General features: G+C 38.9%; 1 protein-coding gene across 16 annotated transcripts in view; it reads left to right on the top strand.

Moving 5' to 3' along the window:
• BCAS3 (BCAS3 microtubule associated cell migration factor) overlaps positions 1-26,588 on the top strand; it is a 363,292-nt gene that overhangs the window by 147,996 nt on the left and 188,708 nt on the right. For all 16 annotated transcript variants that reach the window (XM_061368506.1, XM_061368578.1, XM_061368559.1 and 13 more), the window contains 6 exons: positions 1,473-1,597; positions 2,192-2,357; positions 3,727-3,827; positions 19,963-20,063; positions 23,584-23,780; positions 25,069-25,166. In XM_061368506.1, the coding sequence (XP_061224490.1) occupies positions 1,473-1,597; positions 2,192-2,357; positions 3,727-3,827; positions 19,963-20,063; positions 23,584-23,780; positions 25,069-25,166 (788 nt within the window). The remainder of the gene's footprint in view (positions 1-1,472; positions 1,598-2,191; positions 2,358-3,726; positions 3,828-19,962; positions 20,064-23,583; positions 23,781-25,068; positions 25,167-26,588) is intronic.

Below are 26,588 nucleotides of genomic sequence, written 5' to 3'. Positions count from 1 at the left end.
TGGAACCATGCGCATATTATTTTCCACATGTCACTTACTACTTCTTGTTGGAAGGAAATGAAGTGTTTGAAATCAGGGCAAGTTCTGCCATTTATTTCAGTGAGATCAGGACTGAGCTGTGAGGAACCAGGGACCAAGACATGGGTGTTTGCATGGGTGCAGCATCCACAGAGCAGGAGTTTCAGAGAAGCCCAGCTTGTAGAATAATTTTGGTTTACCTTACTTTTCTCATGGTTTTTTTACATTATGTTGATTCATAATCTGTCTTTGCTTTAATACCCCTGTTGGTTCGTTCTGTGGAACCACTTCACCTGTATACAACTAATTTGTCATTGAAAAAAAGGGCGGTATGAATTAAGTGCTATTCTAGTCATGCTCAGTGTTTGAGTTGCTTTTTCCTGCTTTAAAATAGTCTTATGGCGCTTAATTCCATCATAATACTTGTAATAATTTGTTTGCATATACATACATGCACACACACAGTTCTCAGAATTGAAGATCAGTACTTAAAAATGACGAAGTCAGTATGGTAGTGTAATCACAGGCATGATAAAATGTGGAACAAGAAATCAATAGAAGAAAAAAGGAAAGGAGGGAGAGGTGGCAAGACAAGGGAGCAGTGAAATAGAATAGGGAGAAGTCCAGTTTAAAAGACAGGAAAAAAATGGAACATGGAGAAGGAGGAATCCTGCATGAACTTCTCAGACAGCTTTTCTCTTAAGGGAAGGGTAAAAATCTGGTTTAATGAATTGAGGAAATGGGCAAATTTTGAGTTTATAGAAAGCAGAATGTTGCGTATCTTCAGCTTCCTGTAGGGAGGAACACTAAATGATGTTTCAATAAAACATAATTATAAACCACTGGATCTGCTACATGCACATTGTGGAGTTTCAGAGGAGAATGTATCTTAATCTCTTTTTACATGGTACAGTTACTGATTTGTTTTAACATGTAGCTCATGAGCGTATGCATTGTTCCCCTTTCCTCATATCCTCCGCATGTTGTTCCCTCTTACCCTCTTGCCCATGTCATATATATCCAAGTGGTTTCAATGTGCAGATACACAGATCAGCAGTCAATGTTAACATTAGTTAGAGGGTTCTTTTGAAAATGCCAGAAAATATCAACCACCTAGAAAGACTGACCCAGAATCTCTATTTTAGTTCCCAGGGGACTTACAATTATAAATGTTTGTATTCACTTCAGAAGTTTCTATTGAATGCAGATATTCAATATTGGGTCTTTTAAACAGCCCAACTAATTCTCCATTATGAGCCAGTGCTGTCCTTCAAGTTAATGAGTTCAGTAATCAAGGGGAATTTAGGACCTATTATTGAGAACCACTAAGCATCTGTAAAGTCTGCTAATCTTATGGAAACTGCAGATATTCACCATCTTAGAATGACTGTTAAGCAAGGGACATTGTGATTTTTGAGAAAATAACTTTCATAACTTTTTATTCTTTCTTTAAGCAAATCCAAACCAGCTCCACAGATTTCACCCAGTAAGTCTGTGGGAGGCGAGTTTTGTGTCGCTGCAGTCTTTGGATCATCAAGGTCATGGTTTGCAAACAATCCTGGTCTGAAAAGAGAAAAAGGTTGGTATATTCCAAAAATGGAACTTGCATTTAAATTAAAATGAATTTATTTTCTCATTTTGTGAGCAGATGGTGCTTATCTGTAGACTTGATCCTGAAACAGTGACAGTGGATATTTTGGGGGGCATAGTTGGGGTGCTTTTGGTAAATAGGACCAAAATTTGCAAGAAAGTTTAATAAGTGAAATCATTCATTGATTTTTTTTTTTATTATGGTGCGATGACAGTAAACAAACTTTGGTTCAATTAAAAAATACTGTGTGAAGTGTTACTGTGAGGTAAAGGACAGAAACCTTTGCTAAAGCAAATGTACAGACATATGTTTGGCAGCGTGTTGTCACCTGGACCCACTTTGGTGTGAAACTCTTGCTCCACCTTCTCTTAAATCAGATAACCATATTTTTTTGAGACAAAGGGAAAATTTTGTGCTTGGTACCATTTTCTGTCTTTCCAGCCCTCTCACTTATTTTAATTGGTGGTTCTGATGGAAGCATATAAAGCAAGAGACTTAAAAGACTAGTGTGCTATTCCTGTAAACATTTTTGCTGTTTCTGCTGTGCTATTGCAGTAAGATTTTCTTTCTTCTTGCAAACAGATCAATCAAAACAGTTTGTAGTGGAGTCGTTGTATATCATCAGTTGTTATGGCAGCCTGGTGGAGCATGTATTGGAACCACGTCCACTCAGCACTGCTCCGAAGATCAGTGATGATACACCTTTGGAAATGGTGACATGCCCAAGAGCCAGCTGGACTTTGGTTAGGTAGCTCATTCTTTTTACTGTTTCTTCCTCTTTTTGTTCAGGAAATGTTTGTAATCTCTTTTTCTGGAAGGGGTGAATGTTCATTCATGTATCATGAGGCTACTGAGCAGCTGGAACAGGTTGTCCAAAGAAATGGTGAACGCTCCATCCCTGGCAGTGTTCAAGCCCAGGCTGGACAGAGACTTGGGCAATATGGTCTAGGGTAAGGCATCCCTGCCTATGGTAGGAGGGTTGGAACTAGGTGAGCTTAAGGCCCTTTCCAACCCAAACCATTCTATGACTCTTTGAGTTTCATCCCTATTTTTTTATCTTAAAGTTTATCTTAAAGACTCTTAAGGTTTTCCGTTGAAAGAGAGGGCTCTCAATATTCAAACCTACCTTTTCCTGTAGTTGTGTTAGTGCTTACGTGGCTGAAGGGGAGCTGAGCATTTAAATACTTCTATAAACACAGAGGTACATGAATGTGTTTACGGATCAATAGAGATCCTTATCAATTGGTGATTTTAAATGATCAGATTGTAATTTAGTTTTTTACAGAGGGACTAGAAACAATTATTGTAATAGTGTTAAAGTACAAAATTCTGCTGTGAGTCATGAGTGAGGTTTCCCCAGTGAAGCATTGCAAAGAATTAGGCAAGTTATCCTGTAAGCAGCTGAAGGTAGCATTTCTCAAGACAGTTGAAGAAATTATTCCTGACACGTGGAAGAAAGTAAACAAAAATTGATGAGAAAGTGTTGTCAGTGCTTTTGACATTTTAAAATATTTCCCTATCGATTTTTCTTGGCTCCTGTATTCCTTAGTGCTGCTTATGGCTGGACTAGGTTGATCGATGCTTGATTTACCAAGCTATTTAGGAATGGCCACCCTAATTAAAATTACAACGCAGACTTCTAGACCATTATTGTTGAAATGAGTAGGTTGTAATGGAATTGAAAATTCTAATTGGATCAATAGGCCATAACTTTACACAGCTTTATTTTCACAGTTTGTGAATGCTCAATGACTTTACAGTTTCTAAGTAGTGCTAGTTAACAGAACAAAAAAGGTCCCCAGTTTCTGTTGTGTGTTTATATAACGTCAGCATGACATACAAGGGTCCTAAACATGTTTACCAACTTAATCTAAACCACCTTCATCGTGAGCAATCCATGTTGCAGTCAACAAACAAGTATTGTCTTTGCCTCACAATCTGTGCTATTTGGTCCTGCTGCTCAAGTGCCTGTGGTGTATTGCAGTGTTTGAACAAGCTAATTTAAATAATTACAAACATTTTGTGAGCTTGTATACATAATTACATGTGATGACAGAAACACTGATTTACATTCTCTGTATTAGCTAAAATATTAATAGTCTTGTGTTTTACCTCAGAACTCCTCAGTGGAATGAACTCCAACCACCATTTAATGCAAACCATCCACTGCTCCTGGCTGCAGATGCTGTGCAGTACTACCAGTATCTTCTTGCTGGCTGTAAGTAGCTGACAGCTTTTTGTCTTGTCTTACGTGCACATTTTAAGCTGAGTGTGACTTAGTTTTTCAGCCTGCATTTATTTCAGAATATGTTTAACCCCAGAATAGGGCTTATGTAACTATATTAGTAATGGTAGTGAATATAAGTATCTTTTTTATATGAATCAAAGTTGTGAGCCTGTCATATACCCAGAATGTGAGTGTTTGGCTGGCCTTGAAAGTATGACTCAAAAGATCCCCTGAAGTCTTCAGGGTTTCTTCACCTTATTTCTTCTCATGCTCTTAGCCATTTCCTCTCATGAATTCAGTACTCTGTGACAAGCCAGTGCATCTGCGTTTTCCCTCTCCCCTGGAACTCCTTATTGCCGGGCTACTTCCAGCCAGAGTCTCAGACAGCTGCTTCCCTCGGGAGCCTTGGCATTGCTTCCAGGTTTGGCTGCCCACCTGCCTAGTCCTCTATCTTATCCAGCCACGTCGTTTGCAAGGAGCCAATATGCATAGCATTGCATATTCAGAAACATATCTGTAGATATATGGTATATGTGTATTATATAAACCCATGTATTTTATATTGGTTTTTTAGATAAGTGAGTATTTATGTTATTTTGTATTTTGACCATTCAGAAAAGAGAATAATATTAACAGTAAGTAACAATTCTCTATCTAGGATGTAGTCAAGATGAAAATGATATAGCAGTTGAAGTTTCACAAGGGAACAACTCTTGCCATACGTAAAGGTACTCATGGGGAAACTAGAGCCTCTGCACAGTTGTCTTTGCAGCCAGCGCCAGCACATGAGGTGACACAGGCATTTTAAAATGCAGAAAGTGGACATCTGGGCCAAAAGGCAGTTTGAACATGACTGGTAAAAGTGACATTGGTGCCAGATTAGATCTGTTGCTTCTACCTTTCCATCTGTTGCATGTGCTTTGAGCTCAAAATGTTGTGGGAACCCACAAGGTTATTGTCTTCCTCATTTCATGCTGCATAGAAAAAAGAAGAAAACTCAAAAGGTAGAAAAGAGTATGGAAAAGGTGGTTAGTAGTGCACAAAACTCTGCCTTTGGGCTAGAATTTTTTGCTAGATCCCTGCATTGTTTTGCTTTGACATACAGGTATAAGAGTTCTGCTTTGAGATGAAAGGTCATTGCAAGGATGTATTTTGGTTGTATGATAGTTTGTGATACAAATATGGATCTCTCTTCACATTACTGTGTCTAAAATTAGATGTGCGAGCCTATACATCCATTTTGAAATAAGTAGTTTGAATTGTTAAGTCCAATCAGATCAACAAATATATTTGTATTTTATATCAAAACTGTTAATAGACACTGTTAACTACAGAGCATAGGTCTAGTTTCGTATTGTAGTTTAATGTGGCTGCTGCCAGATTCTGCTTAGGCTGCTGAGAACTCATTTTGGTATCAGTATTTTTATCCATTGCTTATGCACCATTGTTGCTGCTGGTACTGAGTAGTCTTGAAACAGTCTCCAAAAGCAGCTTTAATTCACAGACACTACCTGTGTTTGTGGATCCTTGCAGCTTTGCTGTTTGAGCCAGATTTATTCCCCCTCCTCCCTCTCCTCAGATTCTCTCCTCTAGTTTCAAGATGTCATTATCATCCATACTGGTTTCCGATTATTTGTCCTGCATGCTATCAAATGTACAAATATATAAATTATTGTATGGAGCATGCAGTCCTTGCAGGATGAGTCCAAGAGCACAGAATGCTCTCTGGAGCATTCTGGACATTTTGTAGAAGTAGTTTGTCTGCTTTTTAGTTTCTGTTGAAATGAAAAACAATGTAATGCAATGATACGGTCTGAACAAAAACCTTTCTTTGAATAGCAAAGCTTATATACACAGATCACATTTATTCCACAGTCTGAAACCAGGGATGGATGTAGTTCACCCTGTGTTTCATTAATGGCTCAAGTACCATGCATGTCAAATGGTTTGATATTGAAAACTGTTTAAAGGAAAAACAATGAGTTGTAGCTGACTTGCAGCAAAAGAATGAATTTGAATTACTTGAATTACAGCGAAGACTTTTAAAATCAGGTTTTATTTCACATAATAGGAACTTTTTAAGATGAGTTTGAAATGTAAAGGAAAATAGAAAAATAACCACTACAGACAAAAAGTATCTACAGGACATAGTACAAATGGCATTAATGGAGAAATTTGTGTATATCTGATATTCTTTGAAGTTTTATTTGTCTTCTGGATTTATTCTATCTGGAGCTTCTCAATGAATTTTTGGAAAAAATGGAGTCAGAGCAGGATTCCCACAAAACAGTTCAAGACACCTGTTGGCTTCCCCTATTAAATGCACGCTAAACTGAAGTTATCTGTCTCTCCTTACCTGCAGTAATGTAATGGGCTGACATTAGCTGAAGCCTGTGGTTTGATGTGCTATCACTTCCGTCAGTAAGTTTAATTGCCAGCAAATGGCTAAATAGGGGTTTAGGGTGAATGTTACATCTGTCTGCCACGTTAGTGGTAAGAGGAATTCTGGCGCCGTTTCAGGGTCACTATTTGTATCTGTCTATCAGAGGTAGAATACAGCAGTTTCTCTCAGTTTCTGTATAGCATTTCTGCCAATTGTTTGGCTCCATTAAGTGTGCAGGGGAAATAAAAGCCTGAATGACCAAGTCACAAGGGGGTATGGATAGACCCTTTCTTTGTCCACACTCAGAACACTGCATTAGGTCTCATTATCCATTTATAATAAGTGACCTTTGCCCCCTGGGTCATTGAAAAATACTCAGTGTGCTTTTTAGCACAGAGTACCTCTGTCAGCAGACGGACAGAACAATGAAACGTCTGGCGGTCTGTTTGGAGGGCTGTGCTCTGCAGGTCTGCAGAAGGATACAGTTTAATGCCAAAACACAGCACCAAAATCTTCCTTCGTCTCGGAAAAGCATGAAATAGGCCACTGAGTTCTTGTGATAAACAGAATATTCTAAAAAAGCTGTTTTAGTTGTTTACAGAGTTCACCTTCTAATATTTTAAAGAATCTGAAAGTTATACCCACAGCTAATAAGGAAGTAACAAGGAACCATTGTTTGAAGAAAAATATAGTACAAGTGTCCAAGACCTTTATCCCAAGGGTATTTGTAAGTGGATTAGCACAGCTGTTTCATTGCTTTGAGGTCATCTGTGACATCTGCTGCAGAAACCTGGATCAGAGTGCACAGTTCGTATCTACCTGAGCGCTTTATCACAGCTGTGGTTCACTGCAGAGAGGTGAGGAAGTGGTTAGCAAGAGATTTGGACCTTTCTGTAAGTCCGTGGCTTGAAAGTGAACTTGCATGTTAAATTCCACAGCCTGCTGGCCTGCAGGAAGTGTAGGTATCCTGCTCCCGAATGCTTCAGGCTTTTTGCAGTTTGAGAGTGAAAATAACCAGGCCGGAGAATCTCCTCACCTTCTAACAGCAGATTTCAGACTTACCGTTGTTGTCATAAGAGTTCATCCTGCAGCGCCTGGGATGTACTGCAGGCCTCAAGTCCTTTGTGCTGGGTTAGATGTTTCTCTCTGAGCCTTCAGAGATTTAATACATAGTATTTTACCTTATTTGTGTCTCTAGTATTTCCTCTTTATTTCCTTTGTTCTGAGTAGCTCCTAAATCTAATCATAACAGAGGAGGGAAATTTAAGTCACATTTTATCTGTCCTAGATGTTTTTCTTTTCTCGTATCATCACCTGGTATTACGCTATCACCGCAGGACTGTCATAGCAGACCTTACAGAGGAGGAGAGTTGTGCAAGGTACTGTGTGCATACATAGAAGGGTTTCTGGTGTCCACAGGAACTTGTCGTATAAAGGATGTGCCTTTCTTCAGAGACTCGCCAAGTTTCATTATTACTTATTCTTTAAATAGTACTTGCTTCCTGCTGTTTAGTACCTAGGAATTAAGATGCTTCTGGTAGTATAAACTCTCGAGGCATCCTGTTAAGATGTACTTTCCTTGTCCCTGATAATCTGCTGTTTGTGCTCAGGTTTTTTCTCTAATGAATACTTTTCTATTGCCGTGACCCGAATTCTTCCATATTTGATTGACTTAACCTGTGTTGCCTTTGTCTAACTTCTGTACCTTCTATTTTAGCATGTTTGAATTCATTTCAGACACGTGCATGGCACATAATGGAATTGTAATGAAAATAGGTAAATTTGCATAACAACAAAAAAATCATATGTCCTCGTTTCATGCTTCTTATTTCCTTTCTTCCTCATCCCTCCTCTTTGAATTCACTTTTTCATTGCACTGGAGGAAGGGACTGTAGTTGAAATATCTGAAACATGGACAATTAATGCATTAATGAAAAAAAAACCCAAACAAACCCAACCTTGAAATCGGATCAAAAACTGATCAGAAAAAGCATTGAATGAGATGATTTCTCTCCTCTGGCTCTGGCAAGGGCACCTTCACATTCCAGGCAAAAAGTTTTGGCTCATCAGGACCAATTTTATGGAGATGACCTGCAGTTGTCAGAAGCAGGCCAATGACAAGAATTAATATATTAACTGGTATGCAGTACTCTGACAAATTGCTTACTAAATACATCAAAATTGATTGGACATTCTGTGTTTAAATTGACAAATGACTGCATTAGGGGAAGGAGGGAAATCCATTAATTACAGCTGCCCTCAACCATAGGAAATGTAATCGTATAAATATAGATTTTGTTAAAACAAAAGTCTGTACTTTACTACAGTGTTGCTGGTAAGTGTACTTGCACCTCCTTGCTATTTAAACCTCCAATAGGAGGTATTGAAGACAGATCTTTGCAACTGGCTTTTAAATAATCAAAGAGCATTTCTGTTGTGCTAAAGGGAATGATGCAGTGTGTCTTCATCCCACTGTGACCGCTTCTGGAAATTGTTTCTCTCTCAGAAAAATGGACACGTAGCTGAGGCTTCTGTTGTCTCATTAATTGTTTATTCTAAATGCAATGTAACTCATATTCCATGATGTTAGGATTCCAACCAGCACTCTTTATTTTCATTCTTTGTTCCTGTAGTGGTCTTCAATTAATATTTGCAGGGCTGTTACTTATTTCTGAGTAAGAATTTGTACTTGAGTTAGGCCTGAAGATATAATCAGTTTTATAGCCTTCGTTAAGGGATTCTTGAAAAGATTAAGGTCTGTATTTATAGCTGCCTTTGACTTTTGGCTGTTACAACAGATTTTCATTTCTGGACCAACTGTTGTACATATCTGGTGTTTTCCTGAAAATGGCTTTCATTAGAAGTCAAACTTAGTAACTATTCATTGTCTTCAAAGGGAGGAGGTTAGCCTTTCCTCACTGTTTGTTTGGGCTAAATGATAACACAATTTATACAGATAATCTCTCTAACTCTGACATCATGTTTGCACTTCCTGCTCCCTCTAATGAAAGCTACGCACCCTGAGCAAGAGTTTTGTTTCTAAGCAACATTGCGGTTCTTTATGGCCTATTTGAGATTCCTTTCATACATTCCATTGATGGAAGTAAAAATTACATACATAGAACTAGTGATTATTGTGCAGTGGAAAGCAAGACTGAGAGTTAACAGTGGAGAGTGTATTAAATAACTGTGTTAATGTGTGCTAAGAAGACAGATACTATGAAAAACAAGCTACAATGCCTGTAATCACAGCCAAACTGCTGCCATACGAGTCTCACTGAGCAGACACAGTAAGGAATCTGGTCATTCTGGTCTACAAGCCTTCTTCCCTGGGCAGCAGAGCATAATGATGGGCTGGTAATAGGCTAATGAACTGGGACTGATAATTATATTTAGTGTTCTACCACTTCTCAGCCTTCTACCTCTTATTTTTCTTCTTGCACTCTTTTGTGCGTGTGTATTTAATCATGTATTCTTTCTCTTACACTCATGTGAAACAATATATGTTATGGTACATGCCGCACTATATCCATAACTATAGTGTGTGCATGCATAGCATGTTCTGAGACGCGAGAGCTGTATCTTGCTATGTGTATGTTCAATGTCTATCACAACGAAGCTTGATTTCTAATAATAAAACTGATCAAAACCAGAGCCTGTTCTGTAACAGCAATTACACTATCATGTAGTTACGAGGTGTTCAAAGCCTTTTTGCTCTGTTTCTTTGTCATCTCTGCATTGCCGCGGTCAGATGCGAGTTTGGAGCTGTTTCAGCAGTCAGTGCTTTTGGCTGCCCATTACGGTGTCTCTGCTGGGCTTTACTGGTTCTGCAGCACTTCAGAGCAGAATTGGCAGTTTAACATAATCCGTGATGAAGGCTATCTAAACAAAGCTCTCTGACCTTATTCTGAAGTGGGTGAAGCCCACTTGAGTTTATATGAGCTGCCGTGCTGTGAAGCCTGCAGAGGAGTTGGAGCAAGGGTTGGTGTGGGGGTTAATGTTTTAAACTGCCGTTATTTTTATGTACTGATTGTTTGTCTAAGCTACTGGCCTTTCAGGTGTACCTGTGCTCCGCAGATGAGGGCTTTCCACAAAATTGTCTCAATGGAGTGTTACAGGCTTGAAACTGCAGGAAAATACACACCATGTGTGCAGAGCTGGAGTGAGGGAGATGGCAATCGCAAAGCTGCAGGAAGGCAACTGGAAAGCTCTGAGTGGCTGCAAAACCAGCCTTTTGGTAGATTGAGTGAGTCCCAGATCACAAGATGTTTGGGTGATTCTGCCAAGTTTCACCTCCCTCTGCTCCTCCAAGAGTATTGCAGCTAACCCTTGCTTAGTTGTTAGCACAATCCACTTGAAGGTGGGGAACTGTGTTATGTTGTTTTGGTATTTGGTGTGCAACCAGCATATAGCTGAGACTTCATGTAGTTACTTGGATGTATATGTTGAACTTTATTATCCAGATGGGATTTTATATATATATACACATTCTAGATTCTCAGTTTGCCATTATTATTCTTTCTACTTGAAATTGCCTCTAGCTAGTGTATCATTGTCATGAAATTCTACTTTGTTACTGCCACACAATAAAAGAGTACAAGATGCTTTTTAAAAGAACTTCATGGGTCTTCATATCACTAGTTTCAAAGGAATTGTGCAGATGTCCTGTAAAAATTAACATCCTTGGGGAAAGAATTCTTTGAGATGTTGAGGACATTTCTATACAGAAAAGTGAGATGCAGAACTTCAGAAAATGAATTTTTAAGTGTTTTTCTTGACTCAGGTATTCTCTCCAATTATATATATTTTCATATATAATGAAATATAACATATAATAAAATATTTAAAATATATAAAAATATTTCATATAATATTTTAATAGATATTCATATATGTAATCGGCTATATATAAATAGATATATGTATCAAGTGATAAAGATAAAATATGTTGTAGAAGAATTTGTGCAATTTAAGAAACATTTAATATTTGGAATTTTTTACTGAGTTTAAAACTGTTGCAGATGTTAAATATGTATAATCTATAAAGATGTATATGTATTTTTTTATGACAACAGTTAAAAAATTTCGAGTTCAACTGATTCCAGGGATGCTTTTCTCTTACAAGATTGTTACATGCATTTGGGGTTCTCTGGCAGTAGTCACAAACAGTGGAAACACAGTTTTCAGGTTTGCTTCTTATACTTGGAAGCATAACAGATTTCAAACTAATCTGGATTATTTTCCCCTTCCAGAAAAGGTGTTTCTAATGAAATTGTAGTTCATAGTATTTTTTAAGGGAACACTGTGTTTCCTTAAAACTGGAACGTGCACTTCCTGCTCCCTGCAGGAAACAGGACTGAGTGGTAGAGGAGAGCAAATTGAATTTCTTGCTGAACATAGGAGTGAGTGGGGTAAATGGGAGCAGGGTGAATGACAGTTCATGAAAGAGCTGCATCACTGCATACAAGCAGTGGAGTAAATCCTGATAACATTCTTCAGCCGTAATTGTGAATGATATAGATGAGGTGGATAAAAATTAATTCTGTAAGGTGCATTAGATGCTGGCAATGTATGTTGTGTGTTTGATGCATGTGTACACCTGGGCATGTGCACGGCGTCATCAGATTAACTCAGTACTTGCCCATCTTAATCCATATTTTATAAACTAAATCCTGGAAACAGCACTGCATATAGGAATTAAAATACTTTCAGATGTGTACAAACAACAATAATGAACAAGGGCACATGCTGAAATAGTTCTTTACTATTCTTACATGGTCATCTGGAACTTCTTAGAGAGGGGTCCATCAACACGAAGGGGTCAGTTTTCAAAGCAGTGTACAGGGATTTAGCCGCGCGACTCCTATTGACGTTAATGGGAGTCAAACGGGTAAATCCCCACGCACCGCTTTGAAAATTTACTACTAAGCCTCTTGACTTCTCACTACATACTTTGATTGTAACAGTAATCCATGGTTAACATAATTTTCCCGACAATAATGTCAAACATACTTTTGAAGTCAGTGAATTATAGAAATAGTTACCTCTTCCATAATTCTTTAAAGATGGCCATCAGATGGATTTTGCCATAGGTTTGTGCAGTTGAAATTATTCTTTACCTCAGGAAAGAATATATACGTTATCCTTTGGTACAGAATGATAGTCTGCTCACAGTCTGAGCATTTGAAGTGTTGAACAGCCTTAAGATGCTCCATACTGTGAGTAATGTTGGGTTCTAGCTCTGCCCACCTTTCGAAGTTCGCTGTACTTGGCTGGTTTCCAATCGGAACTTTAGAAACAGAGGCTGGAGTTAAGGCACAATGTATATACACCAGTCTTGCAATGCAACCAGGAGTAATGGTGAAGCCTGGACACCTTATCAATACCTTTTTGAGGGAAAAAGGAAAAAAGCCAGGCTGTTGACTGTCAGACCAGCGTAAAGGAGGAGCAAGTACAGCAGTCCTCAAAGCTGGGAAAATATAAGGAGAATTCATATCGTGATTACAAACCTACCTATTCCTTCAAGATTAAAGTGCTGATACAGAGAATGGATGGTCTGTAAAGCACCTAATAAACTGTGGGCAATATATAAATAATGAATGGATAAATCTATAAGTTAGTTGGTGGTGTGAAGTAACTGTTAGGCTGACAAAACCCCTGGTTTACAGGGGGCTTTTTAGCTTAATTTTATGATATTTGCACATACAGGGATCTCAGAAAGTCCTAACAGGAAAAAAAAATGAGCGGGGAGAAGTTTTGGGTAAAATAGGCTATTTTAATTTGCATGGCATGTTCCTGCAGAAGTTTACAAGCTGAAAAATGCATTAAAACCAGAACTTTATTCTGTAACATATAGCCACAAGTAAAAACAGAGCATATCACCAGACTACAAACAGTTTATTTTAAAGATGGCTGTAAGCATTCTGTCTAAAAGGAAAATCTGGTCTTCAGTCTGCTGTCACACTTGAGCAGAGGTAGAGCCAGCAGTGCATAGAGGGGTGTGCTGTAAGGGAAGATTTAGGAAAATCCCTGCAGTAAAACTCGCTAGGCAGTTGTTGGACTGGAACTACGTGGCCAGTCGGACTGTGGGGTACTGAAACCAACCTCTGATGAAGTGAGATCACATCTATATGCAAAAAAAGGTGAACCTGTTGAATTTGAAGCGGCTGCATGTAGACCTAAACCAGAACTGTGACATTCTACTTGCCATGGGTAACACGATGTAACTAATGCGCCAGCGGTTCCAGAAGTAGCATGAAGTAAATCATTCAGATTGTACAGCTTAATTTTAAGAGAAGTACTCCTGAAGCTTGTTGACAAGCATGTGATTACCTCAGGTCTCTAAAACACCTATGATCATTTTACATGTAACTTAGGAACCACAGAAAAAGCATCAAAATCAGATGTTAGTGTGCGATTTGTATGAGAACAGGGGATATGCAAGTTTTTTGTTCTATGTACTGGAGACACCAGAGACTGCATGTGGGCACAGGGCAGACTTCAGACTTAATGAATCAGTTGGGAAGTTCTTGTTTCTGTTCTACAAGATTTTAGAATCTTACTTCAAATTATAAATTTTGTGTATTCAGCTGAAATAAAGGAAAGCTCTCTGGTTGTCTGCAGGCAAGTGTACAGCAGGCAGCACAGAACAATCTTTATAGTCTGCAGATGCCTTTGCTCTCAATTTGGACAAACGTACATCCCTTAGAGAAGAGCGCATTGAGAATTTCGTATGTAACTCTCAATTGAATTGTGTAAAGCTTATTTATATAAATGAGAAAATTAAAACCTTTTGGTTCAAGAAGTACACAAAACTAAGTAAAACTAATGATTTATTGCTCATAAATTAAAACCATAAGTACGCACGCCACAATTGAGCTGTAGTGTTTCTTTGTTCCAACACTTTTATGCTGCTGAAAGATGACAATTTATAATCTTTGAATGAATAAAGATTTGTCTTAGGTCTAGGTATTTATGGTATAATTAGCCCATCTATGAGCAAAACCGCTGCTTGATAATTCCAGTATTCATCAAGCATGTGTGTTTGTCTAGGTTTCGTTCACGTGTAAAGAATGTCTATGCAAATTATCTGAGGTTAATATAAACTGTTTTCTTCATTTGTTACTAAGTATCATGGAAATGTTTCAAAACAATATTAGTTTTCTCATACTTAACCATTGAACTGTGTGAATCAGGACCTGGAGTTCCAGAGGCAGATCAGCTCAGCTGTATTTCAGCCTTTTTTTTTTGCCTTGTGTTGAAACTTTTGCCTCAGCAGTCACTCCTGTGCAGTTTTCCTGGCACTATCAATTATCACACAGATTACTGACTTTGTAACATGGGTCTGTTCAGACCTTTGCCTTTATAATAGTCTTTCTTCACTGTAGTAGGAAGATTAATTCTGCAGTTGCAGAGAAGGGAGTCTGTAAACTTCAAAAATTTACCTTAGATTATGGGTAAGCACCTGTACCTTTGATTTTGAGGGCAGAAAATGGGATGACAGTGTTCAAATCATGAAAGAAGATAAGGGACAACAATTTTTGTTGAAACTCTGTTTTTCTTTAGTTAAATATGGTTCAGTAGTGCAAATCAAGATGAATGGACAGAAATATATTCCAGATTTAGAGCTGATGCAGATCACTTTTCACTTGAGGGAGGACAGAGATTAAAGGTGCCACTACTATTTTTGAGCAGCTCAAAGATGGTTTTTGCCCCTTGCCAAGTATTTATGGCAATGCTCTGGCTTTTGCTGTAGGTAGCAGTTAAAAAGTGACCTCAATGCTTGCTTACAGAGATTTTTGCATTTATGAGCAGACTCTAGGAATTCATATCCTGTTATACTGCATAAACAGAAGTTGTATGTTGTAATTCTCACCTTCGGTTTTTAAAAAATACTTTCTTTGTACTTTTTCACTCCATAGGTAATTGTACAATTGTACAAATTTCTGTGTTTGTGTATTTCTAAACAAGCTCAGTTGTTCTGATATTTGATACATGTTTCTTCCAGATGTTGCTGTAAGAATAGCAAAAAGTAAAAAAATTGGCATAGCTCAGACAGAAAGCATGAATTGATTATATTAGGAAGGTACAAAACACCTGCAATTGCCAGTAAAATACCTCTGTGCAGCAAGGGCTTCCTCGCTTGTTGTCGATGTGTGTGACTTTCGCAATGAAAGAGGAATTACAGGAGCACAAGGAAGAGCGTGACTTGCTGCAGAGCTTTTGAAGAATTTGAATTTGATTATTTGCTATCCTGCATTATAGTGAAATTATTTGGAAATTGAAAAACCTCTGTTTTAGCATTGGAACAGCTCCACTGATGTGCCAGAGGCTGCTGTAATTCCCAGTGTGGATTCAGATTTTCAAAGAATTAAACTGGAAGATAAAAGATTATTTTTGAGCTCAAATTCCTGGAAATGTCTCTCAGGGCATAAATGAATCTTGCCTTGGAACATGGTAGCAATGCAAGAGGTGTGCGACCCAGAAATGGAGAAAGAATCAGGTTTGCATTTTTAGAACACTCGTGTTCCTATAGCTTCAAGGGCATTTTTGACTTGAAAAAACTGACCGTATGTATATCTGTGACAAGCAGCACAGCAATGGCAAATCTCCAGCAAGGATCACTTGTCTTGTAAGGTCATATCTCAGAGAAGGCTGCTTGCTCCCACAAAGGACAGTGGGAGTCGAACTTGCCTTGCCTCAGCTAAGGCTGGGACCATCGTTACAGGATCCTGCTATCAAAACCAGACTCTCTAAATGCCTGCTTTTGTGATAGGTGTGGTACATAAATGCTGTTTTATTAAATAGCAAAATAAATTACTGAGGTTTGACCTCAACTGAGGCTTTATCACTGTTGCCCTGCTGGTGAACTCTAAGGCAAGGCTTTTCCATGGAATTCAGCATGTCGTCACTTTTGGGTAGAAAGAGTTAATGCTGCGCTCTGAAGCTGCACTGAGATGTGTGTTATTGCAGCACTGTGATTCCTCAGGAGAAGGCATACAGCCCAGGACCAAAACTATTCTTAAATCTGGATTTCTTTCTCACTGTAAAGGAGTCCTGAATCTGCAATAGAATGCAAGGGAGAAATACAGTAACAAGGCAGGGTGGATGCTGCTCCCTGGGCTAGCGTTTTTGCAGCTAGTCACTGAATAGCAGCTTCCCTAATCTTGACGGCTCTAGTAGTTGCCCCTGGGATAGAAAGAACAAAAAAAATTCAGAACAGTCCATAAAGTTCCTGTTGGTTTGAAAGCAAAAACATCTGCTAGAGTCATGAACAGTTTGTTAGAGCAGTTCAATAACAGGAAAGCCTGCACTTGATCAGCTGTGCCCTCAGAAACCAGCATTGCTGCAGTCAGTAGAATTTATTGCAGGGGAGTCAGGAGATATGGAGAAGATTAGGGCAACAGCAAAACGTGTCAAAATAATGGGTTTGTTCCATTGGTTTCAAATACAAACTTTACCAGTAAGGAAGAAGTGTGGGCATGATGATTTCATATTCGATGTTTACTGTGAATCCTCAGCTGTTTGTAATCCAGGAAGGTATGTGTATTTTCTTAATAGGAGTTTGGTATGGGCTGGATAGACACATCCGTGAGTCATTGAATCAGATCTGTCACACTTGTAATGAAGCAGATGAACGTAGTTTCTGTATTACCTTGAAAAACTGATGAACACATACTGCTGAAATAATGCCTGTGGTGCCGAGATGTGGATGTGCACACACAAACAGACACAGATTCTAGTGATTTCAGTCAATATGGCAGTATCTCATGGGAAGAACTTGGCTCTTTGTAAGAATATGTCCAAATATATAGAGCACTTTGAGTAATTCTTTCATAAGTCAGGCCCTGAACTGAATTGATATATGGCAGTTTCCAAATACTAACACTCCGTGATACAGAGGTGCTAGAAATGGCTCCATGACTGAGGTTGGGTTGAGATACCCTCTTATACAAACAGGATGAAAATCCTTTATTTCATATAGTGTATGGATTTATGAAAACCCTGTGTTGTTTATATTATAGAGGCGCCGTTCTGTATTTATGGTTACAGTTGTGTCTGCGCTGCCATTATAAGCTCCTATTATTAGAGGTTTACAACATGGCTGTAAAAATTTGTAGTGGATGGAAACTTGACACATAAAGGTCAACTCTGTTATAATATAGTTTTTAAAAATCAATTTTAAAAATGTTGAGTCATTTTTCGATTCTGTTAATATAAAAATCTTGGTTCTAATTTTAGGATTGTACAGCATCTTAATGCTATAGCATAAAACTCACTTGTTTTACCAAAGTAAAAATACCTTTGTTGCAATTGCTTCTTTTAATTTGCTCTTGCGGTGTCTACTCTTCCCTCAAAGTGGGTATGGTTTCTTGGTATTGACTCCAGGCCTCCAACAGGCCCCTGACAGTAAGCAGGTACAAGAAAAGGAGAAATACCTCCTGTCATATTGTTCGGGGTGCTCTTGTGTTTTGCTCTTTCTAAACTCCTTTAGCTTTCTCAAGTGGGAAGTTTTAGTTAGAGCAACATAATGCTGCAGCTGTAAAGTAGCTAGACTGTAAGCTTTGCTAATAGATTTAAATGTCTCAAGGACCAGGCATCATGAAATATTATTCTTTACAATAAGTCTACAGTTCTTTCTCTCTTTTTGTGGAGTGTTGGAACACTAGATTGTGGTTTTCCCTGAAGCTGGATGTATATGGTAATCATTTTAAAAGTGGTTTGGCTATCATGCAATCTGCAGAGCTGAAGAAGTTGCACCTTTCTGCTCTAGTGAGTCCATATGAAGACGAATAATGGCAGTGACTAGAGGAACAGAACTAAGTTAGTTTTGTTCTGAAAAAACCTCTGTGAATTGAGGTTTGTTTCCATCAGTCTTTTGAAAACAGCAGAGATGTAGGTATTTAAGCAGTTAATAGTAATGTGATATTCTCACAATACTGTCAGTAAAAGGTTTGCTGGTGGGCACTATGGGCAGAGCCGATGTTGAGTCAAACTGAAAGATGACCCAGCCCCAGATCTCTGGTAATGACTGGAAGCAGAGACCCCACTGGGGGAAAGTGTAGAGTCCTGCATCTGGGCAGGAACAACCCCAGGTTCCAGTATAGATTGGGGAACGACCTGTTAGAGAGCAGTGTAGGGGAGAGGGACCTGGGGGTCCTGGTGGACAACAGGGTGACCATGAGCCGACACTGTGCCCTTGTGGCCAAGAAGGCCAATGGCATCCTGGGGTGTATTAGAAGGGGGGTGGTTAGTAGGTCGAGAGAGGTCCTCCTTCCCCTCTACTCGGCCCTGGTGAGACCCCATCTGGAATATTGTGTCCAGTTCTGGGCCCCTCAGTTTAAGAAGGACAGGGACCTGCTGGAGAGAGTCCAGCGCAGGGCAACTAAGATGATTAAGGGAGTGGAGCATCTCCCTTATGAGGAAAGACTGAGGGAGCTGGGTCTCTATAGTTTGGAGAAGAGGAGATTGAGGGGTGACCTTATTAGTGTATATAAATATATAAAGGGAGAGTGTCACGAGGATGGAGCCAGGCTCTTCTCAGTGGCAAACAATGATAGGACAAGGGGCAATGGGTACAAACTGGAACACAAGAGGTTCCACTTAAACTTGAGAAGAAACTTCTTCTCAGTGAGGGTGACGGAACACTGGAACAGGCTGCCCAGGGAGGTTGTGGAGTCTCCTTCTCTGGAGACATTCAAAACCCACCTGGACACGTTCCTGTGTAACCTTATCTAGGTGTTCCTGCTCCGGCAGGGGGATTGGACTAGATGATCTTTTGAGGTCCCTTCCAATCTCTAACATACTGTGATACTGTGATACTGTCCAGGATTTTGGAGGTTATGAACTTAATGATCTTAAGGTCCTTTCCAACCTTAACTATTCTGTGATTCTGTGATTCTTGGAGGTTGTGTCTGGACTGTTGTGTTTAGTAGCCACTCATGAATTTCTTGTTCAGCTTGGACTAATGTGTCTTTCTAGTTATCAGTGTCACCTGCAGCTGAAAAAAGTGTTTTTTCTTACTTGTCCAGAATTGTGATACAGTATCACTGCAAAACTCAAATACAGAATTGCTCGTATTTTACAGTCCAGTGAAATGATCTCAGTATTTAGTCTTTGCATCAAGTGGTACTTTCTGACGAATTCTTAACATGTTACTCCTGTAATGAAAAGGTGACACTAAGATGACAAGCACGTCCGATTAAATTGCAAAACAGTGAAATCCTGAAATTCAAGTTGTTTGTGTAGCAGATTTTAATTATCAACATTAATGTTGAACTGAGAATGATAATACAGTTCATGAGGTCTTGGAAGTACTTTGTGTTCGAAGTCAGTACATGGACCAGTGCCTTGGGATAGCTTTTGTCAGCTCACTTTAGCACAGTTCACATTCTGCAGTCTGTAGAAAAGGCTTACATCACTGACAGCAGCGTTTCTCAGTGGTAAATTCCTCAAGGCAGATGGTTGTCATCTGTATTGGGCTGTTCTGTGTGTTTATTGGGTAGTTAAGGTTAAAAGAAGAGCCACCTGGGTTATCATAGTGCCTGTATGTATACGTTCAAGTCAAAGAACAGAAATCTTTTCATCACTTTTGATGTCCAACATATTGTCGCAGTTTTAGGAAAACATATACAGTGCTGTACCAATAACTCACTGAAAAAGCTTTTTTCTAAAAAAAAAAAAAAAAAAAAACAAAAACATTTAACAGTAAGTCTGATTTTTCAGTTTTCTGGTTTCTTTCAGTGGTTCCACCCGGGAGCCCTGGACCGATCACTCGACACGAGTCGTACGACAGCTTAGCATCTGACCACAGTGGGCAGGAGGATGAGGAGTGGCTCTCACAGGTATGCTTTCTTGGGCATTCCAGTTCAGGAGTGAAACTGTAATAGTATCCACTAGAAGTAAAATCCACAACTTTCCTCAAAACAGAAAGTAAGCTTCCAGCAGGCCATGAGTGCAAAACTGTGTGCAAAACTGACCTTAGCCCTGAATTAACATGGTATGAATGTGATGGTCTTTCCATTTTATACAAACTATACAAGTGATATTAAAAATGAAATAAAGCTTCCATCATTAGGGGCATATGTCCTTGGGAAGTTCAGGGTGAAGTAGGAAGTTTCACTTGGCAACAGAAGTTGCCTTCTCTTCCTTCTTCTTTGACATGGTCATTTGCAAACATGGGTAAAGGAAGTTGGCTCGGCAAAATGGAGATGCCTTTTCACTTGTGACCTGTGCTATACTTACTGCATTTTAACATTAAAATGGTAAATGAACTGGTTCACTTCCTTCTTTTTCTAGTTATCAGCTACTGCATTTCCTGATGATAATTCCTGTGAGTTATAGCTATGTACAAATATATGTAGTGCTTTAAAATGGTCATGCCTGGTAGGATACTTTTCTATGAGGTTAAATTTTTGTAGTCTTATCAATTCTTTCTTTGTTTCAGTCAGTGAAACTTCTCTTTAAGCACTTGGTACATACTTGAGTGTTTGGCTCAAAACATAATTTCAGTTTAAGAATGTAGGTCATGAATAACACACTGAGGATTAGTTCCTGTTAGTAGGAAAAGGTTAAAGTTAAATAAATAAATAAAATTTACAAATGCTCTGGATTTACCAGATCAATTACAGGCTATCTGATACATGAAATTCATCCTGACAAATTAGGTGGGTTTCCTTTGGTTTATGAACAGTGTTGTTACGGGAGTGATGCATAAAATGTGTTGCTGGGGTGTATGGCATAAATATGAAATATTCATGGATGTGATTTGCTTCTCCCACTGGTGAATAAATCATGCACAGCATTTCCCTAAAATGAGAAGTTAGATTTCCACATGGACCGGTCCAGAAATGGCATTCACTGGGGAATCTGTTCGTGTGAATCCACTTACTGGCCTGAGTTTTCAGCTGTGGCTGCACATCGATATCTCTTCTTTGCATATGCTTTCTCTAGTCAGAGCATAAAGGCGGTGAAACTACTCAATCAGTGGAGTCAACATGAATTTTCTCACTGAGCTCACTGAGGCCAAGGTTTCACCTGTGGTTTTCTACCTACCCACTCCAGTACTGGTTGGGTAGTTTAGTTTATTTTACTGTTCCGGTGACTTTCTGGAACAGTGTGCAGCCTCAGGAAAGAGACAGTAAGGTAAATATACGTTAGGGGGTTGGCTTATTACTAATTCTTGGAAGTTGTAAAATGCAAAGGAACTTAAAACTTCTTGAACTTCATCACATGTATCCCTCTAGAAGAGTAAATGTATTTATGAGAAAAAAAGAGCCTCCAAGTGATGTCACAGAACACAGATAATTCAGAGAATGCATCCAGAATGTTTTATTTTTCTGACGGAAGAGAGTGCTGATAGCTCTTCCGAGCACGAAGATGCTAGCATTCTCTGCACAAGCCACTTCAGATTAAGCCTCAAGTGCAAGTATGTTTTTCAAAATTAAAGTGTTGTTATCAACAGTAACAGCATGCAGTGAAAAAACATCACCCTTCACTTCAACTTTTCAATTAGAACAGTGGGTAATGTGTGCTGTCAGTGTGAAGTAGATACAATATGTTTGTCCTGCACACAACGGGAGAGTGAATAGGAACATCTGGCCGTAGCCTCAGTAAAATTGCAAAGGCATCTGTTTACCTCTCGGCTCTGTGACACTGATGGTTTCAAGCTTAAAATATACAGATTACTTTATCTGTGGCCTAATTTACATTGCTACATAAAAGCTACTTGCCTCTGAAACGTCTACAGTCAGTCTGAGTTACGCTAAGATAAATGCAAAGATGGAAACAGTGCTAAATAGGCTGTGCATTTGATGCCTTCCATTAGCAGAGAGCCTAAACAACATTATCCAGCATTTAAAATTGTTTCTTAAAGAGGTAAGGATCGCTACTAGTATGTATCTATGTCATCTATGTGCAAAAATATATTTTCATTAATTTCCTCACTAAACTGAGTTTTTGCTGTGAAGGTGATCACTGTTTTAGCAGAAATCAATAGGGATTCAGGAGTCTGGTTCTGTCATCTTAAGGTTGTGAGTTCACCAGAGCTCACTTGTTTCCATTTCATATTTCCTTTTTCTGATACTTAAAGGCTCTTTCTGATTTTTCACACTGTATTACAGAATACTTATGCTTAGGTTACCCTTTAATTTACATGGCCCACATTTCCAGCAATGTCACCATCTTTAATTTTCATGGTTGTTTGCATTCCTATAGTTGACTTACTTAAGAGTTTGCCAGAATTGATACACCTCAGGTTTATAGTTATCAGTGTGAAAAGACATTGTTAAAATACTTTGGATGCTTCATTGACTGAAATAATTGGAAGTTCATTTCTAGGCTCTCACTGGGAGAAAACATGAATTCTTGAAGTTGTTGTTAGACACACCACCTGTGTTCTGTATTTTGGAAGTAGGCATGGAACTGTGAAGCTTCTGTCTCTCTGTGTGTATTTACACATCAATGTACATAAAGTAAATCTATCATTGTCCACCTATTACATATGTGTGGTTGTTCATTGCAAGAAAACACTCTTTTAACTGTTAGACTGTCAGTTAAATTAATATATATGCATGTGTGTAGCTGCCCTTCTAAGCTCCATGTGTTGCACATACATGTTATATCACATCTGCATAGTAACAAGAGTTGACCGGGGCTGTTCGGTGTCTCACTGAGCACTTCACATTGCTTTCTGCTTCAGGTCCTGTAGCTTCCCAGCAAGATGGTCTCTGCCAGTGGTATCCTCAGATATGCCAACAGTAATTAGGAGCTTTGATTTGAAATACAGTTCACACCTACGTACATGTGAAGCAGTGCTGTTTAATGTGTGAACTTTTAGAAAGCAGCTGTAACAAAGCTGTAACAGCTTGCTTTGAAAAAGTGCATCCCTTGACCTGGTCAGGATTGAGGTCATATGGGGGAGGTAGACTTCCCATTCCTTGGTCTGCTCTGTACAAATGCAGGCAGAATTGTTTTCCCCTGTTTGTTGCACCACCAGGGTAGCTTTTTAGCAGCACATATTTCATAATGGCAAGGGGAGGAAGAGCAGGATCAGGTGAAGTGATAGCCAGGGTGCAGTGTTCATCTTCGGAACAGTTTAAGAACTGGGGTGCAGTGTTCTCAGGCTGGTGGTTCATACGCTTTCAAGGCTCTGCAAAAAGTTCTTGGCTTTGGCTGGAGCATCCTGTCTCTAGCAAAGACATTCTGAATTTCCCCCTGTTTGACATTCCTCCAAACTGATGGCACAAAGCACTCTTTTTTGGTTGAGAACAACAGGATTCTGGTGATTCAACATACTGAAGGAACCATTCATTCTATCAAGTTGCAGGTTTGTATTAAGCATTTCCCTATATTTTCTTTCCCCAGGTTGAAATAGTGACTCACACTGGGCCTCATCGACGCCTGTGGATGGGCCCACAGTTCCAGTTCAAAACAATCCATCCCTCAGGCCAAACTACCGTCATCTCATCCAGTTCTTCAGTGCTGCAGTCGCATGGTCCAAGCGATACCCCGCAGCCTCTTCTGGACTTCGACACAGATGATCTTGATCTCAACAGTCTCAGGTAAAAACAAAACCAGTTTCCAGGCTGCTTCACATTTGTTGTGTGAATAACTTGCCTGATGCTTAAATGAGACCATCTGTATAGAATGTGTAATAGTTTTCATCAGTCTTGTCCAGATGAAAGTCTTAAAAGTGTGTGTGACTCAACAACAATAAAAATTCACCCAGGCAGAGCAGCTCAGATTCCTTTCTGCTGCCTCTTCTTGGGTAAATGACAGTGAAAGACAGTACAAAGTCTGGTGCCTTGTTCAGCATCATCTTGGCTTTCACAGTATCTGCATGGCTTAATAAATGCATTTTCTCAGACATGAGCGGGAGCTTTATGCCATAGATTTAGATGCTGTCTGCGAAGCGGTCAGTGTGTTGGAACAATAAGTGAACTTCTGGAATGTTCTTCCTCTCCCTGTTTTTTTCCCATTTTCTTTGCTTCTTTCCTTGTACTTCTTTTTCATGTATTTAATTCATCTTCTTTTGGGCATTACCTGATTTGGAATTGGGGGCAGGGGGTTGACCTAGGAAAGGGAAGGAAGGTAAATGTGGGTTTGTATTTACTGAGAGCTAGTGGTTTTTGTAGAAGTGCTTTATGCACCATGTGTTTCTGTGTCCTGTCCAGTAAGTCAGGATTTAACGAGTTTCCATGCTTCTGACTGTGCATGTGATTTGAAGTCCAAAGTTCTGTGGTGTGGACTTAGTTTGGGACTCTGTCTGAAACTCTTATGAGTAAAACGAGAGATGGATAATATGACTAATCCCATTAAAACTGGTCAGATTGTTCTTGGACTGAAAATACATGATTTTGAAATGTGTGATTTCTCCTTGCATGTAATTGCTCCCACAGCTAAGGATATGACTGTCAAATACGTTTTTTTATTGTATATATGTAAACATATGCAGAAAGAAAGCAGAAATTAATATAAATATCTGTTACAAAAAGGCAGACAATTGCAAATGTCTTCTCTCCTAAACTGACAAAGAAAATGCTGCTGTTCAGGAGGGTGATAGAGGCTTTTATAGCCCACTGGGATAGGCTGAACTTCTGCCTTTGAGGTTTTCTGAGAGCTCTAGCCCTGACACAGTTTGGGGATATTCATTTTGTGTAGAGTCTCAGTCTGTCCCTAGGTGGATTATGCAGGTCTTGGCTCCATGAAGCAAAGAAAAACACAAGTTTTCAACAGTTGCTTGATTTAAATATAAATAGTTGCTAATTTGGTTGAGCTGATTCAGGTTTGTGATTTAATTACAGCCCTCATGAGCAATGACACAAGGGGTAACTATAACTTGTTATTTAGGATTCAGCCAGTTCGGTCAGAACCTGTTAGCATGCCGGGGTCACCACGTCCAGTTTCCGATCGCAGAGGAGGTTCAACAGTGATTGATGCTACCTCAGGTAGAAACATGCTGATTTCAAGTTTTCTTTGATATTCATCAAGCTTGTCTTTTTTTGTCTGGTAGCATGTTTACTAACTATTGCCATATACTTAAAAGAGTATCATGATTTGCAGCTGCACAGTAGGGTAAGTGCTGTCTTATACAAATACTTAATGAAAGCTACCATAATGATGAATTTTTTTCCGCCTCTTACCACTCAAATGTGAAGTCACAGCATGGTGGTAAGATCCAAACACAATATTTATGTGAAGTTTAACATGAGCTAGAGAATGCTAAAAACTGCCTAAACTAAAAAGCAGAACATTTGCAAATACTAACACTGAAATGCTTTTATTAATGAATGCCTAAAGCATAGAATATTACAGTTTCATCTAATTTATAAAATAGCTTTCATTGAGATGTAATCATAAATGTAATTGATTTCTGTGAACACTCAAGACAACGGGATAGTTTATCTAATGTTTGTGTAATAGGCACATTTTCACTACTTTGCTCTAAAAGGGCATGTAAATTTAATACTACAATGGTTATGTTAATATCAACATAGTAATATATGTACTATAAAGTTCTCTTCTTTTTTTCTCAGTGGTGAGGTATAGTCTATGTAAAGAAACAAGAACATCAGAGCTTTATATTCTGGTGCAGCTGTATAGCCTCTGATGTGTCCACACAGCAGGATTTTGTCAAATAATATCTCTCACAAGTAGAATTATTAAACACACAGCATTAGTCAAACAGTCAAGTCAGAGAGGATTTTAATCTTCAGTGATTTGAAAATCCCTGGAGATTGCTGATTGGATTGAGGTTAAACTATAAAAAGAGACTGTAACACACACAGAAACTGGTTTCTGAAAGTTGTTTTAAAGAGAGTTAAAATAAAAGCTCTTCTTCCAGACTGTTTGCTATTGATATAAATTCTGAGTCCAAGATACTGCATTGTTGCCAAATTAATTTATTTGGGTATTCCAGGATATTTCTTAGATGTGTTTATAACTGAGTTCAATAATAACTACATTTGCTTTGAATATTGAAGATTGTCATTAGAAATTCCATTTCAGATCTTTAAAACTTGTTCAGTTAATTCACATAAAGCTTAGACCAACATCTGATGCTGGTTATTTAAAGGGAATTTTGTTTTATTATGTGACAAAGTAATCTTGAAAATAATGGTATGATACAGAAGCGAACAAATGCATCACGTTGGTTGGTTTGTTTTTACTAGTTCATCTATGCCTATTAGCCCTAAAAGGTTACAAGCTTGAATCGTAAGAGTGCTTCTGTCTGTGTAGCTCAAGCTGCAGATTCAGTGATTAACAGTATAGCTGTTCTTCACTCTCAGCGTGCCTGTGCCAGCTGATACAGATGGAGATAGCTGGGTTATCAGTGTTGGTTTTCCCTTCCTCTTGTGTCTGAATGGAGC

The sequence above is a fragment of the Neopsephotus bourkii genome, unplaced genomic scaffold (assembly GCF_033783945.1).
Source record: "Neopsephotus bourkii isolate Nb327-2 ecotype Australia unplaced genomic scaffold, CSIRO-AGI_Nbou_v1 NB_140, whole genome shotgun sequence".
NCBI lineage: Eukaryota > Metazoa > Chordata > Aves > Psittaciformes > Psittacidae > Neopsephotus > Neopsephotus bourkii.
This window is presented reverse-complemented; position numbering and strand designations above follow the sequence as displayed.